General features: G+C 40.8%; 1 protein-coding gene across 1 annotated transcript in view; it reads left to right on the forward strand.

Moving 5' to 3' along the window:
* The first annotated feature begins 1,742 nt into the window (after window positions 1-1,742).
* The window catches only part of plch2a (phospholipase C, eta 2a), a 62,866-nt gene continuing 48,751 nt past the window's right edge, over window positions 1,743-15,857 (forward strand). The window contains exons 1-3 of the mRNA XM_069720128.1: window positions 1,743-1,885; window positions 7,081-7,324; window positions 7,569-7,698. Coding sequence (XP_069576229.1) covers window positions 1,750-1,885; window positions 7,081-7,324; window positions 7,569-7,698 — 510 coding nt within the window. The 5' untranslated portion in view covers window positions 1,743-1,749. The remainder of the gene's footprint in view (window positions 1,886-7,080; window positions 7,325-7,568; window positions 7,699-15,857) is intronic.

Below are 15,857 nucleotides of genomic sequence, written 5' to 3' on the forward strand. Positions count from 1 at the left end.
GAATGTCAAGTATTTATTTTTCCGTTAATCTGGTAATTCTGTCGTCTGTTTGGTTGATTGCATATTGTGTACTTGCAATTCAAAACTCCCATAGTGAGTGTGTAGTTGTTGAATAGTGATGCCTTTATATGCCTTTTAAACAATGTATGTCGTGACTGAGATCTCAAAGGTGCTCTGATTGGCCTGCTGCTCTTTAACCTATTGGGTGTTCGAGCATAGCACGTTTTAATTAACCATGTTGGATGCTGGTGTTTGTTGGTAGGCTAACATTGCCATAGGAGTGGCATTGTGCAATTTACTGATATTGTTCTGAGCAGGAATTCGATTGTGGAGGTTAGTAGAACAGGACTGATCTACATTAACAATACCCCGGGGTTGGGCCCTCTGCAGCAAGACCACATCCAGGCCAAATCAATACTCAATTAGAGCAATCTGTCACTGCTGCTTTGTGTTACTTACTTACACAGCAGATATTTTGGATACGTTCAGGTGAAATGGGACAAAATGTGATCCATATTTCTTTTAAAAGTTGTTGGGATTTTTCTGTGAACTGTTTTTGTTACAGATCAAAATGATCAGACATAATTAAACATGCGTGACGGCAGAATGGAGAATATTAATTTAGGGAGACAAGGAAGAAAAATAAAGTTAAATCATAAAAATGACAAGTTCTGAAAAGTCTCAGTAAAAATTGTTTTAGTTCAAGTTTGAAAGAACTAGGTCCCGATCACAGAAAGGACAAAACACCCTCCATCTTCTTCCTTCATCTTGAAAGATGTCACATAATATATTTTCTACAGCACTATGTGGAAAGTCATGAATGTTAGCAATCTACTGACCTAATTTAGAAGTGTGCCTGCTGAGGTGGCCTAATTTCCTGCATGCTGTGGGAAAATTGTTTGATAGGATGTGACAGAGTCTTGATAATTGATAATATGACTGCATGGGGTGCTGCAGCTGCAGCCCAAGGGGCACGTGGCTGCCGACACCAGCCAGACCTAGCTTGATTACCACACCATTAGCTTCCTGTGGGAAAAACAGTGCCAAATTATCCCCCCAATTTAATGGCGCAGACACATACTGAATACAACCACATTGTATTTTGAGTGTGTCCATGGTGGACTTTGGTTACAGCTCATTGAAGTCAATTCTTTGGATGTCATTTTATTCCTAGAAGGCGTGGAAGGATATCTGTTGAGTTGAGGTCACAATACAAATCGTCATATCTTAGAAAGACCTCCTGGTTTTATTGATTTTTTTCTCCCTGTCGTCTCGTTGTGAGGTAAAGGACTTGTTAAAGGGCTTTTCATGGAGAAATTGCCTCTTGCTGTCGTCTATCTTCACTTGCTTTCTCTTCCTCCCAGGAGACAAGAAAAAACCCTGTCGGCAGTGACAAGCATATTCAAAGAGCTGGCTTTGCACTGCCATGTGTTCATGGGAGCTTATAAGTAAATAACTGAGCTTTTAAGTAAATAACTGGCATCTGCACGAGGGCCCAGAAAACACTTGCAAACACACACACACACACACACACGCACGCACACACGCACGCACGCACGCACACGCACACACACGCACACACACACACACACACACACGGACACACAATCTCTTGAATATAAATATGTAGTGTATGCACATTTCCGTCACCCCCTTTGTCAGTTGCAGTGCAAACTCCAGCAATTTCCCTTTTGAGAACTTAACAATCTTTTTCTTTTTTTTTTCTTCTTTCCACTAGTGGAGAAATGCATGAGCTCCATGCAGATGGGAACCCAGATGGTGAAGCTCCGCGGCAGCTCCAAGGGACTAGTGCGGTTCTTCTATCTGGATGAACACAAATCCTGCATCCGCTGGAGGCCCTCGCGGAAGAATGAAAAGGCCAAGAGTGAGTATCTCCTTTTTTTCTTTTAAGGTCACAAGGGAACAGCATTTTGAAATCTGTCTGTTTTGCATTGCAATCATACTGTAGTTCGCATGTATGGAAAGCCATTTCTGCCATATTTTGTGTGACAGGCAAGGGCTCACTGAAGGCATCCCAAGGCATCCCATAAACACATTTTCAGTCTGGCTTTCCATGTGATCCTTCTAAAAGGCTCTACCAAGTGGGCTTTTGACAACTCAATATGTATGAGCAGGATGAGACAACTGAGATTGGTTGACAAGGTAGCTGAACGCTCTGCAGTGCAAAATCTCCTGGTCTGTAAAAGATCGATCCTGTGAGACAAATTCACAGTGCACAACCCACGTGGTCGCGCTCCTGGCCGGATACGCCATCTCTTGTCTTTGACAGCGACGTTCGCAGATCTCGAAACATGAATGCCATTCAAAGCACCCTCAACCGGGTCATTGCTTCATTACCGTCATTTATCTGAAGCATTTTAAGGGTATTTGTTACCAATTTTTCAAGTTTGACACAAATGCTGATGTGTCCCCTCTGCTAAAGTCCACAGTGAAATTACTAATTACTAAGTATATATACAGTGAACCCTCGCTATAACGCGGTTCACTTTTCACGGTCTCGCTGCTTCACGGATTTGCATCGTGCATTGTGTTCTGCATTCTGATTGGCTAAACAGTCTCTCCGCTTCTTCTCTACCTGTTTGTCAATAACGTTGCGGTTTAATATGTACACGTACGTAAAACAGCTTGCCAAATTAAAAATAATCGATGGTGGCATGTCGGTTTATAAGAATCTTTTTGCCCAGAAGAAAAAAGAGCGACAACAACTACCGATAACTATGTTCTTCTCTCGAAAAACCACACCTGCACCGCCGGCTTTAGAAGAAAGAACCGCTGCAGAGCGGAGTCAGGATGCAGCGGCTCAGTCAGAAGAGCAGTGAAATACACGAGTCACTATTTGTCCTACTGTACTTTGTATTTGTTTTCATAATCATTTTTCATTTCCTCCCGTTCTAATCCAATGACTCGGGTCGCAGTGGGGCGGTGCCGATCTCAGCAATTTGAAGCCTTCAGTTCGTATTGATGATTAAAATTATTATTTTACAGTACAGTAGTTATTTGTAAAAAAAAAAACATTTATACAGTACTTTTATTTGTTAAACAAATGCTTGGGCCTGTAAAAAGGTTTTGTTCTTTGGTATATATATGGAGTATTTCATTGTATAATATATAAAAAAAAAGGTTACTACTTCACGGATTTCACCTATCACGGTCTCTATTTGGAACGTAACCCCCGCGATAAACGAGGGTTCACTGTATATCTTAATTATATATATATAGAGTCATATATAGAGTCATATATATATATATAGATAGATAGATAGATAGATAGATAGATAGATAGATAGATAGATAGATAGATAGATAGATAGATAGATAGATAGATAGATAGATAGATAGATAGATAGATAGATAGATAGATAGATAGAATAACTAACTAACTAATACTATAAAACCTTTAATGCATGCTCCTATACTCTGTAAGCTCTAAGTGTTTTGTTAGGACTGGACATTTATTGATTTAACAACCGTATCTGCAGCAAGCAAACCAAACCGTTTCCTCAGCTCTTTAGATTCAAAGAAAACAAAGGGATTTCTCTGTGACGTCTCATCGGGTTTAGGGGCTCAGTTTCCTGTTGCTCTCCCTCCTCTGCAGCCCTGCATCTAATAAGCTTCTTAAGTCAAGTTAATTATTCATCAGCTTTAATCTGCCCAAAGAGTGTCTTACGCACACGTGCCATTAAATGAAAGTGACACGCATATGCCTCACTGGCGGATAAGAACAAAAACAGCTTTGTATTTTAGAAGTGGGAAGTGTGTGTGTGTGTGTGTGTGTGTGTGTGTGTGTGTGTGTGTGTGTGTGTGTGTGTGTGTGTGTGTGTGTGTGTGTGTGTGTGTGTGTGTGTGTGTGTGTGTGTGTGTGTGTGTGTGTGTGTGTCTAAAGGCTAAAGTAAAGGAAATAATGGAGGGGTCATGTTCAGCCTCAGCACAGCCTGCTGTCCAACCTTTTATATGGAAGAAAACACTAAACGGCCAATCCATAGCAACAAAACCAAAGAAAAGCTGCTTTGGCCTGGTCATGCGTCTCTCAGAAGAAGAGCCAGCCAATCAGAAGAGAGGGTCATTGACATCAATGGACCATAAAGGCATAGACACAAAACAGCTTGTTCTTGGCAGAGCTTCAGAAAGAAACCGGAGATGTAGACCTACATTGAGATAGTTTTCGGTAATTAAACCACCAAAAAACCTTTTCATGCAAATAAATACTTTTGAAATATGAGTGCGTCTGTTCTTATATCAAATAATTGAAAAAAATTATATAAAAATACATCTGTCTTTAACAAATTTTGTAACTTAAGAAACATTGAAATTCTAGCACAGATGTTTTGCCCTTGATTTAAACTATTTTTTAAATGTTCACAAATTCAGCATCTAAAATTAAAGCAAAAATATTTGGCTCATTTCTATAAGAGTAATAATCTCAGAACACTGGAATTATAGCTACTACTACTCAGTAGTCCTCATGCAGGTTGTGGAGACACGCATGGCTAACTCAGGCTTATAGTATTCAATTCAGTTCGGCTGTCTGTCTTGACTGGTTGGCGTGAAAAGAGAAAGACAAGAGAAGGGGTGAGGGGTTTAAGGAGCACCATGAACAAAGAAAAAGTCCTACATTTAAAATATTATTGAAGGAAAACTGTATCATTATTAGTTGCACACTGCACTCAAAGCATTACAGATAAAAGTACTCCAAACAATGCCCCATGAACTACCTTTAAGAACACTCAGAATTCACACATTTAAATTTGGAAATAATTAAGAAATCAATAATTTTGTTACACAAAAGGGGTAGGTGGAATATTTGTCTTGATCGAGGTACTAGAGCAAAGGTCTGGAATCATTCTATGAAGATTGGCCAAATGACATCATCCCGAAATATTTCTGACAGTAGAAGCAGCAGTACAAAACATGATGCACACAAAAGCCAAAAATGGAGTAAACCAAAAAATATTCAGATTTATAAAATGTTGCGCATGCACACCTGCATGCAATGTTCCCTTTATGGAGTACAATCTATAAAATGTGTGTACTTAGATATGCCCCATATCCCACCTTCAACCAGAAATGGTCGATGAAAAACGCTTGATAGAGGTCAGTGCATATAAAAATAGGTGTGTGGCTCAGCTCCTTGGGGGATCACGGCAACAACAGAGAGGAAAACCAAGAAATGGAATTTTTCCAACAGAAAAATGTTGGCACTTTCGGATTAAGTGGAGGATATGAAGTACAAAAAAAAGAATGAAAATGCAGCGAGTGGCAACATGCTGTTGCTGCTATGTACACGATATGTGAAGATTTTCCAAACTGACGCTCTGTGATGGTATTTGATGTTATCTTGGATTTATATAAAAAGATGATAATGAAGAGTTTTTCATGCTAAAGAGGTGAAAAAGACTCGGTGTAGTCAGGTTTAATACTGGTTAAAGACGGACAGACTTTCCCGACTCCTGTCAGCTGCCACATCCCAGCATTATCCTGCATTTCAGCGGCCGCAGTGCTCCATGATTGACGGTGAGATTCAGTCGAGCTGTCTCCTTCGCGCTTCTGGGGAAACGTGATGGTGAGACAGCCCGCATGAAATATTGAACGGAATTAGATTTGAGATTTAGATTTGCTTCTGTCATTTACAACTGAAAAGTAGCTTATGGAATAATTATGGACCATTAGCCACAAAAATACACTGATGGTTTGAATGTTGTTTATAATGTGGCCCGAGGCCAATATAACATGATATGAAGGGGAATTAAATGTGGGAGGTTATACGTGTAATGATGCCTCTCGCATTTAATTAATTCTCCACCTCGCCATCAGCCCCGCCAATTTCCTCAACGTGTGTATTTTGTGTGTATGCAATGGTTATAAATAAAGCCCCTTGTCTGCACTCGCACATAATTTATATATGCTGCAAGATAGGAAAAAACCCTCGTATTAGTTATTCTATCTCCTGCTGCTACATTTGTGGAAAACATTGACAGCCACATGGGACCACACCGAAACACAGCAGAAGCATGTCGAGTGCCATGTTGATGTCATCTTTGACATCCTGGAGTATATGCACATACAACTTGGCACAAATAAACAGGCTCTTCACTTTCTTCACTTTCCCTTCAAAGGACTTTTTAGGGTTAAGACTGGGTTTTAGGGTTAAGGTTAGAATCCTATTTAGGATGGGGTAAGGGGCTATAGGTGGTAATGCATTACATCATGAAATGTCCTCACAATTATAGCTGTGTAACACGTATGCGAGGCCAGATACATCACTGCATTATGAATGAGTGTGTATGTCAATAGTTTTCCGTTATCCGTACAGTGTGTTGTATGGTATCCATATCTGGATATGGTGAGGCACTTGGGAATCAACCTGGTCTGTAGAATTTCCTGAACAGCAAGCAGGAAGAACAAAAAACCTAATGAACTTATCATGTACTTGCTGTCATGGGGACAATTTATGAATGACTCAAGGCAGTGTCATCGGGTCATAATCATGTAATAAATTATGTACCTTAATAAACAGAGAGCACCAGTCATTGGAGCGAGTAGGTTTTATCCTCCATATCATAAAGTTTGAAATCAGATGGGTAATTTCCACATTTAATTACACTCTTAAAAACCACGCTTGAAAATAGAAGTGTACTCACTCGATTGGTTGAATAACTTCTTTTGTTTACTTAAGTATAAAAAGCAAGGCACTTTTAAATGTGTCATTAGAACAAAAAGTCATGCATTTGAAGTTGTATGTACAAATTACAAAACTAACAAAATATACTTGTAATACCAAAAATAAAAGTCCTAGTTTGGCAAAATGCTTCCTGTCAGAGAGTTATACTATCGCATTATTACTTACAAAGCCCTAAATCAGCAATATTTTGCTGTTGTAATTGGGCTTGATGCTGCTAAATTTAACAAATTCAAATTGCTGGATGGTTCATCTATAACAGTGCAACAGAGGTGGTACAACTGAAGAATAAAGTGGCTTAACAAGTACAAAGTAAAGTCAAAGTGTCTTCAAATTGTACTAGTAAATATACCATTGACTGAGTTCATGTTTTTCTCCAACAGTCTCCATTGACTCCATCAGGGAGGTGTGTGAAGGGAAGCAATCTGAGATCTTCCAGCGCTATGCAGAGGGCTGCTTTGACCCCAACTGTTGCTTCAGCCTGTACTATGGAGAACACATGGAGTCCCTGGACCTGGTGTCTGGCACCGGGGAGGAGGCGCGGACATGGATCACAGGCCTCAAGTATCTAATGGCCGGCATCAGCGACGAGGACAGCCTGGCCAAGAGGCAGCGCACCCGCGACCAATATCCTTCATTTTTACAGTCATATTGGAGGCACCTTGTCACTAATTGGACTCGCCATTTTAAGGTCATGTGTTACATAATGTAAAATTTTTAAACTCAACAATTGAGGGTAGCTTGAAGCATTTAAGGAATTTTCAAATTCCACTGCTATGATTACATTTAACTGCCAAAGCTGCAGCAGGACTAACAGGAGTAACTGCCCTTGAATCTTCATGTTGACTTACCTTAACCCTTGTGTCATCACATGGCTGAAGCAGACCTTCACTGAGGCTGATAAAAACGGTGACGGCAGCCTAAGCATCAGCGAGGTCCTACAGCTCCTGCACAAACTCAACGTCAACCTGCCCCGACAGAAAGTCAAGCAGATGTTCAAGGTAAAGACACAACAAGGACAAAGCCACATCAGGGACCTGCAGATACCTGACTATACAGCATTCAGGCACATTCATCTGAAAGTCATTCTTGTAGTTTTTATTGCAGTGTTTTTTTAAAGCCAAGTTATGGGAAATGGAAAAATGTCCACTCAGTAGTTGCTGAAGTGAATCTAAAGATTGTCTTTGCAGCATTCATGTGCTGAATGCTCTTCACCCTATTGTTCTCATTAAGTCCGTCTAACTGTCCAGAGGCATAAGAGAAGGCAAGGCCACAGTGTGTTTTCTTTTTCACACTTGCAGTCTTCATGTTGAATAATTTGTGCATTTCTCCTACACTACGTGACAGGCTATTTCTACACAGAATTATAAAGAAAAGGCTCTTTTTCTTGGACTTGAGCTGAGTTTTGATTATTCAAAATTTGATATTCAGTGTAAAGAAGATTTCACAAATGATTCGCTAAAATGAAAAATAACATTTGTGCAGTAGTGCAAAACCTTCAACACATTTCTAAGTCTATATTCTACTATTTGCACATTAAATTGAAATGTGTCTGTGGTTGAGGCAGCATGCTAAAATCCTTAGTTATTTCTCACCAAATTTCAAACTATTAAGCACATCCTTTACTCTTGTACTGTATTTACTGTAAATTCCCACTGTAAGAAAAACCTTTGACTCCACATGTGTTTTTACTGTCTAAGCTGTTGACCTGTTTGGGCTTTCAATTGGGTTTATGTTCAACTCTGAGGTATTTTATCACAACTCCAAACAATGCAACAGAGGTTCAGAGGTTATGCCATGTTGAATGGCAGCTAGAAAAAAAAATTCAATTATAAATTAGGGATACAGATGGTATAACTTCAGCAAATAACACCATTATGACTTGTGGAACAAATTAACTTTGTATTTCATGAGAGAAGTTGAATAGGAGTATATGGAGCTAGAGCCTTTTTGGAGCCAACCTCTAGCCGCCCTTGATTTTGGTATTTCTTCATTGGCCTAACTTGTCAGACCTGGAAGCCGCGTCCACTTTTATAATACAGTCCGTGGTGAAAACGCAGGGTTAAACCTGTTACCTCGCTCATCCTGAATCCTGCTTCAAAGTAGGCTACAAGGCTTCTGGTGACAGTATGAACTCGCTTCCTGGCTAACTCTGAATGAGCAGTAAAGACACTTTGACAAGCTGCAGATGTTGAATGAATAACTCTTCCACAGCGGAGGGATTAGCATGCTGCCGCGTTAAACATTGTTTTAGCCCTATTGTTACGGAGCAGCAAGCTGGTTTGCTATCACTATCTTCAGCGGCCTTTTCACGGCCAACCATATGGTGCTGCTGGGACACAGATGGCCTCTGGTGTGATGCAGGGTAAACACACCAGGGACCGATCTGTGTGTGTGTGTGTGTGTGTGTGTGTGTGTGTGTGTGTGTGTGTGTGTGTGTGTGTGTGTGTGTGTGTGTGTGTGTGTGTGTGTGTGTGTGTGTGTGTGTGTGTGGACATTGATGAAGTTTTGTGTGTTCTCGGCTAGTTTCTTGGCTTAACCTACTTACTGTAAAGAGGGAAAAGCTGTGAACTTAACTTCTTTCACAGTTTGAAGACATTAACGGAGTCTGTACCAGTACTGTGGATTATCTACTCACATTTCAGAGCATGCTGCTGCATATTTACACTTTAGGGGTGTAAGTTTGTTCTTCTTTCTTAATTCTTCAAAATGTACCGTTCTGCTACATAGAGAAAGAGTGTTTTGTGTAATATATTGCATTTGTCACTGAGGGTAGACAAAATATTAAAACACTTGTCTGTATAGCTCAATACATAACCAGTCAACAGCTTTTTAAAAAAACAACAAAAGCTGGACATTACTATCTTTAGGATTTATTGTTGTGCAACCATTAGTTAGCCAGGTTGACTTAATAAACTAGCTTCACTCCTTCCATAAGAGACATTTGGATATCCAGAAATGTGGTAGAGATTAATATTAAAGTAGTTAAAGAGGAGAGAGGGTTGCTCTCTGAATAATGACTCATGAGCACATCCAGCCTGTGAAGTGTGTGACGTGAATCAGAAATAATAGTTTTATTATTTCAGTGGGTGGGGGAGCAGCAGATCTCCTGACACCAGAATCAAATCAATTACAGGTAGAGAAAATAGTCATTAATAAATAACCATACTCCCAAATGCTGAAACAATATTCTAGTTCAGGTTTACTATATAAGACAAGACGGATACTGAGAAAAACCTTGGTAAAAGATAAGTATCTTGGCAAAACAAAGACATTTTGCACTTAAGACTGAGTGTTTTCTCAATAGCAACTGCTACTCAAAAAAAAAAAAAAAAAAAAACACACGCTACAGGATGCTTCACAAACTCCTGCAGGTTGAACTGGGCAAACCGAACTCTTTTAGGCTTACTGTAAATGTACTGAAAACTCCTGGTGGCTATTAATATGAAGGCTATAAACTACCCATAATGCAACACTTTCTGTAGAAGTTGCTGCGCTCTGTCCATTCAAAAAAATATAGCAATATTACTACATTATCATAATTGTCCTTGATTACGACAAACATAATTTTTCAAACCTAATCCTCTAATATTTGGGACAATACAGTATTCAATTTTTACTATACTGTACAATAATGTACATGTAGATGTCATGCAACACCAGCCTCTTGGATTCTATTGAAAACCCTGCAGCGTCTTCACTCTCATCATCATCATCAGCTTTGGTCGAAGATGAATGAAAATACTGTTATCATGGCAGTAGTATCATTAGTAATTGAATACATTCCAATGAACTATCTGAATGGAGACTTAACCAAGGTATCACTGTCTAATGTGTTCTGTTAATGATAAACATGTTTAGTAATTTAAGTAAAACTAAAATAGTTTGTTCCTCCACCAACATATTGTCCATCTATGCTGTTCCAAAGCGAACTCAGCATTTGTAAGTGTGGTTAATTTCTAAAATGTAACAATAAATCGGTATAAAATCTGAAAGTTATTATAAATCTGGGTCGGTTCAACCACATCAACAAAGAAAACAAATAATACATGAAAAAAAAAACATACAGTACCTGTAGTTAGGCCTGCCCCTAACAAATCATTGAGCTGAATCGTCAGGTGGAACACCCCGACTGTCTCGGGATCACAGTAACTGTGGTCATAGCCATATGCTGACAGCTTTCATTGAATATGTACAGAATTCAAAGGTTTAGATTTTTGCCTTTCTCCAATTATAATGGTTTGAAATGAAATTTCATAATTGGACTGACTGATTAAGACCATTGGATGCACTAGAAAGTTCATCAGTGGATTACATTTTTGACACAGTCAAATAAACAACAACACACTGGTGGTGGTGGTGATAGGATGAATACTTTTTTATATAGGGCCAAATAATGAAATAAGTCAGACAAGCACTTTACACCATAAAGCCCTTTATTCAGAACCATATAACATTATAAGGCAGGGGTCTCAAACTTAATTGACTTGGGGGCCGCTGGAGGCAGAGTCTGGGTGAGGCTGGGCCGCATCGGGTACTCCACAAGAAAAGCTTTGTTAAAAAAAATTCCAATCTTCTCAAATGTCTTTATTTTTTTCACATAAAATAAGATGAAAAAATAAATAAACAAATTAAGAATTAATAAGTAAATAAATCAGTAATAAATATAATAATAATTCGATTTCTCTAGTCAGCAACTATGTGTGGTTTCTTCAGTCTTCTATATCTGCTGTATTCAGATTTAAACGTCTTTATTAACAGTTCTTTAACCTCAATGGGTTCTTCTGAACATGAATTGTCCTGAACATGAATGGAACATTGAAGAACATGAACTGTTCTTCTGAACATGGCTTCTCTTGCCTACTCCTTGCTGCTAGAGACCTGGCAGTACTTCCTCTCGCATAGCTGAGCCACATTTGTCTTAAGGGAGGAAGCAGTTGAGACCCTCAGTATGGCTTGAAGATGATCATCAGTAAGTCTGGACCTGTACTTGGACTTATTGAAGTTCAAGGTGGAGAAGAGCTTTTTGCACAAGTATGTGCTCCCAAAAAGGCACATGGTCCGCTTGAACATTCGGGAAAGCTCAGGGAAGCTGGGGGTCAATTCTCTCAAAAATTGCCCAAGCTTGTCTGCTTTTCCACTCACCTCCCTGAACTTGGCTTTGAGGTCAGAGTTGCACTGCAGGTCAATGAGCTCCATTTGAAGCACAGGAGGGGCATCTTGCACATCAAAGGAGAAGGGGTCCGCACAAATTTGAAATGTGGCTCTGTGCGTCTTGAAGTCTGCAAATCTGTAATCAAATTCCTCCTGTAGCTTCAAAATGGCATCAACATACTTCTCACCACTGAATGGTGTACAGTGAACCCTCGTTTATCGCGGGGGTTACGTTCCAAATAGAGACCGTGATAGGTGAAATCCGTGAAGTAGTAACCTTTTTTTTTTTTACAATTATTATACAATGAAATACTCCATAATACATTGAAACCAAAGAACAAAACCTTTTTACAGGCCCAAGCATTTGTTTAACAAATAAAAGTACTGTATAAATGTTTTTTTTTTACAAATAACTACTGTACTGTAAAATAATAATTTTAATCATCAATACGAACTGAAGGCTTCAAATTGCTGAGATCGGCTCCGCCCCACTGCGACCCGAGTCATTGGATTAGAACGGGAGGAAATGAAAAATGATTATGAAAACAAATACAAAGTACAGTCGGACAAATAGTGACTGGTGTATTTCACTGCTCTTCTGACTGAGCCGCTGCATCCTGACTCCGCTCTGCAGCGGTTCTTTCTTCTAAAGCCGGCGGTGCAGGTGTGGTTTTTCAAGAGAAGAACATAGTTATCGGTAGTTGTTGTCGCTCTTTTTTCTTCTGGGCAAAAAGATTCTTATAAACCGACATGCCACCATCGATTATTTTTAATTTGGCAAGCTGTTTTACGTACGTGTACATATTAAACCGCAACGTTATTGACAAACAGGTAGAGAAGAAGCGGAGAGACTGTTTAGCCAATCAGAATGCAGAACACAATGCACGATGCAAATCCGTGAAGCAGCGAGACCATGAAAGGTGAACCGCGTTATAGCGAGGGTTCACTGTACCTGCATCCACGAGTGCCTTGCATGCTGGGAAATGGCAAAGGTTTGTCTGAGAGAGCTGGGCTTTCCATAACACAAGTTTTGTGGAGAATGCTCTCACGTTGTCATAGGCAGCACTGACGAGTTGCCCCTGGCCTTGTAAACTCTTGTTCAGTACATTAAGCTCATGTGTGATATCAACAAGAAAAGCTAAGTCCATGCGCCATTTGGGATCACTTAGCACAGGAACAGCCACCCCATCCTTCTCCATGAAGGCTTTCACTTCTGCTCTCAACTCAAAAAATCTCTTCAAGGCGTTTCCCTGCTGAGCCAACGTACCTCGGTGAAGTAGAGCACATCCCCATCTTCTGACTCTATTTCCTCTAAAAAAGCACAGAACCTTCGGTGCGTTAAACCCCTGGATCTGATTTGGTTGATGCATTTCACAACGACAGACATCACATTGTCAAACTTCAGGCATTTGCTGCAAAGGGCCTGCTGATGGATAATGCAGTGCAGAGCAATGGCCTCCTCTACACCCTCCTCTTCCAGTTTTTTTTGAACAAGTGCCACCAGTCCATTTTTCCTCCCTGTCATTGATGGCGCTCCATCGCTTGTTATTCCAACAAACCTCTTGCATGGCAAACCGGCATTCTCCATGGCATCACACAGCTGGTGAAATATCTCCTGAGCAGTGGTCTGGCCATGCATTGGAATTACTGTGAGCAACTCCTCTATCACTTCAAAATTGTCATCAATACCACGGACATACATTGCGAGCTGGGCGGTGTCTCTGATGTCTGTGGTCTCATCAAGAGCGACTGAGTATACACTGAAATATTTGGCTTTCTCACACAGTTGATCATAAATGTTACTTGACAGGTCAGAAATGCGCTCTGCTACGGTGTTGGCAGGAAGGCTGATGTTGCTAAACCGACCTTTCTTTTCCGGACAGACGATACTTGCAGCCTGTAATATGCACTTTTTGACGAATTCACCTTCTGTGAATGGCTTTCCCGCCTTAGTCATCTCACTAACCACGTAGCGAGCTTCGACTGCTGCATTATTCTCTTTGGTTACTTTCTTGAAGAAATCGTGTTGCCTCAGTAGACATGTTTTAAGATTTGCAGCCCGGTTGGCTCTCTCATCTCCCCGGTATTTTGCATACTCCTCAGCATGTCTAGTTGTGTAATGACGTTTCAAATTGTATTCCTTGTGCACCGCAACTTTCTCTGTGCAAATAAGACACGTCGGGGTGCCCCTGTGCTCAACAAAGAAATAATGCATCTCCACTTTCCCTGGGATTGTCTGTGCTCATCACCAACCTTTCTCTTCACTGCAGGCTTTGAAAAAGACATGTTTGGGGCTGTGGGATATATTTTAATTCCACTTAGTGTCACTGTCGTGTTTAGCCGTGTTTATGACATCATATAGAAATAGATGTAGTGTTCATCGTGTGAGGCAATGCAAATAACAAAATAATGACCCCCAAATAACGGTGCGACCCTATAATTGGTCCGGGTTATCGGGGACTGTTATTGCCGATGGACAGGTGTCGGTATGTGACTGCAGACCACATTAGACTACATTATTTCCTTTCTTTTATCTCGCCGCGTACGCATCACTTTGATTTATTTTGTCAGAGAGAGACATATATACGTGTAATGTCCCGCTGGGCAGCAACTTAAAAAACTTTTTTTTGGAAGTGTTGTGAACGCAGCGCGCTGGGACGGATGTCCGCGTTTGCCGAATAGAAACGAGGCAGCCAGCCAGGCCCGGAAGAAAACTCTCCATGGCAACGCTGCTGTCACTTTCACTCATTGAGAAATGTTTCTCTGCTTGCATCAAGCCCGGTCGATGTCCCGCCCCCGAGAGCCAAATACCCACCGTGATTGGTCGGTTCGTTCAGCTCCGCACACAACACTGGAAAGTGCCATTCATATAAAACTCGCGGGCCGCACTCACATTAAACTTTCATATTATGGTGGGGGCCACAAAATATCGTCTCTTGCGGCCCACGGGCCGCGAGTTTGAGACCCCTGTTATAAGGTGAAACCCAACGATTCAGTGATTCCTACACAAGTGACAGGTATAAAGTAAAAACCTCCCTTTTAACATGAAGAAACCTCTGGCAGAACCTGGCTCAGGGGTGGGTGACCCCTTGACCAATCGGGGACGATGGGAGAGCAGAGAGAGAAGAGAACTACACAGTGAGACGATAAACGATAAATATCGGGGGAGGTTGGAGCTGCCCTTGACATGAAAAGTGGATTCTGATGGGCTTGACCTGGTCACAATGGGTCTGAAGACCAGAGGATAATGGGGTGGAGGAGGGTGGCAGCGGATTGCCCTGACCTGAAATCTGATGCATCAGAGAGGAGAACAGATTTAAAATTTGCCAGCAAGAGAATGATTGGCTGATAAAGATTGTGGCGAAATTCGATTGGTTTACCCAGAACGCCCATACTCAGGTGATTAGAGGAAGATGGAGGAGAGTAAACTGAGGAAGAATTAAGACATTAAGATAATCTTCCTGACTGAACTTTTTTAGAATCGGCTCAGCTCACTTAAAAACTCAGTGGAAGTCATCGACCACTTTTTGCCCGACGGAAAACTAAAACAGGCGAGTTGCTGTGAAAACAGGTCATCACACGATTAAACCTAAAGTGCTTTATGCTGCATCAGGATCATCCAACGTCACCCTGATATCCCGCCTCAATCAAAAAGTAAAACAGGGAAATGTGTTTCCTAACAGACACTTTTCTAGGATTGTAGTGACAGAACAGAAGTGTTGTGTGTTGTTGGTGCTGGTTGGATGTGATACCTGGAAGTGGCACAGTTTTAAATGAGAGCAAAGAAGTGGAACTCTCCTGCAGATGCTTTTACTCTGATTAATAGCAGTGGAGTCTTGCAGATGTACATGTGGAGGGCAAGCTTTTGTAGGCAGAGTAAGCTGCAATACTAACTACTGAATTAATCCATATTAGCTGTGGAGCTAAAGCACCACGCACAAGCCTTCTAACAACTTGAGTGCCCCGGCTCGTGCATAATGAATGTGAATGACTTAGGCCACATTTA

Source organism: Brachyistius frenatus, unplaced genomic scaffold (assembly GCF_029030835.1).
Source record: "Brachyistius frenatus isolate BFR_SWC_R1_liver_20210118 unplaced genomic scaffold, ASM2903083v1 Contig_234, whole genome shotgun sequence".
Classification (NCBI taxonomy): domain Eukaryota; kingdom Metazoa; phylum Chordata; class Actinopteri; family Embiotocidae; genus Brachyistius; species Brachyistius frenatus.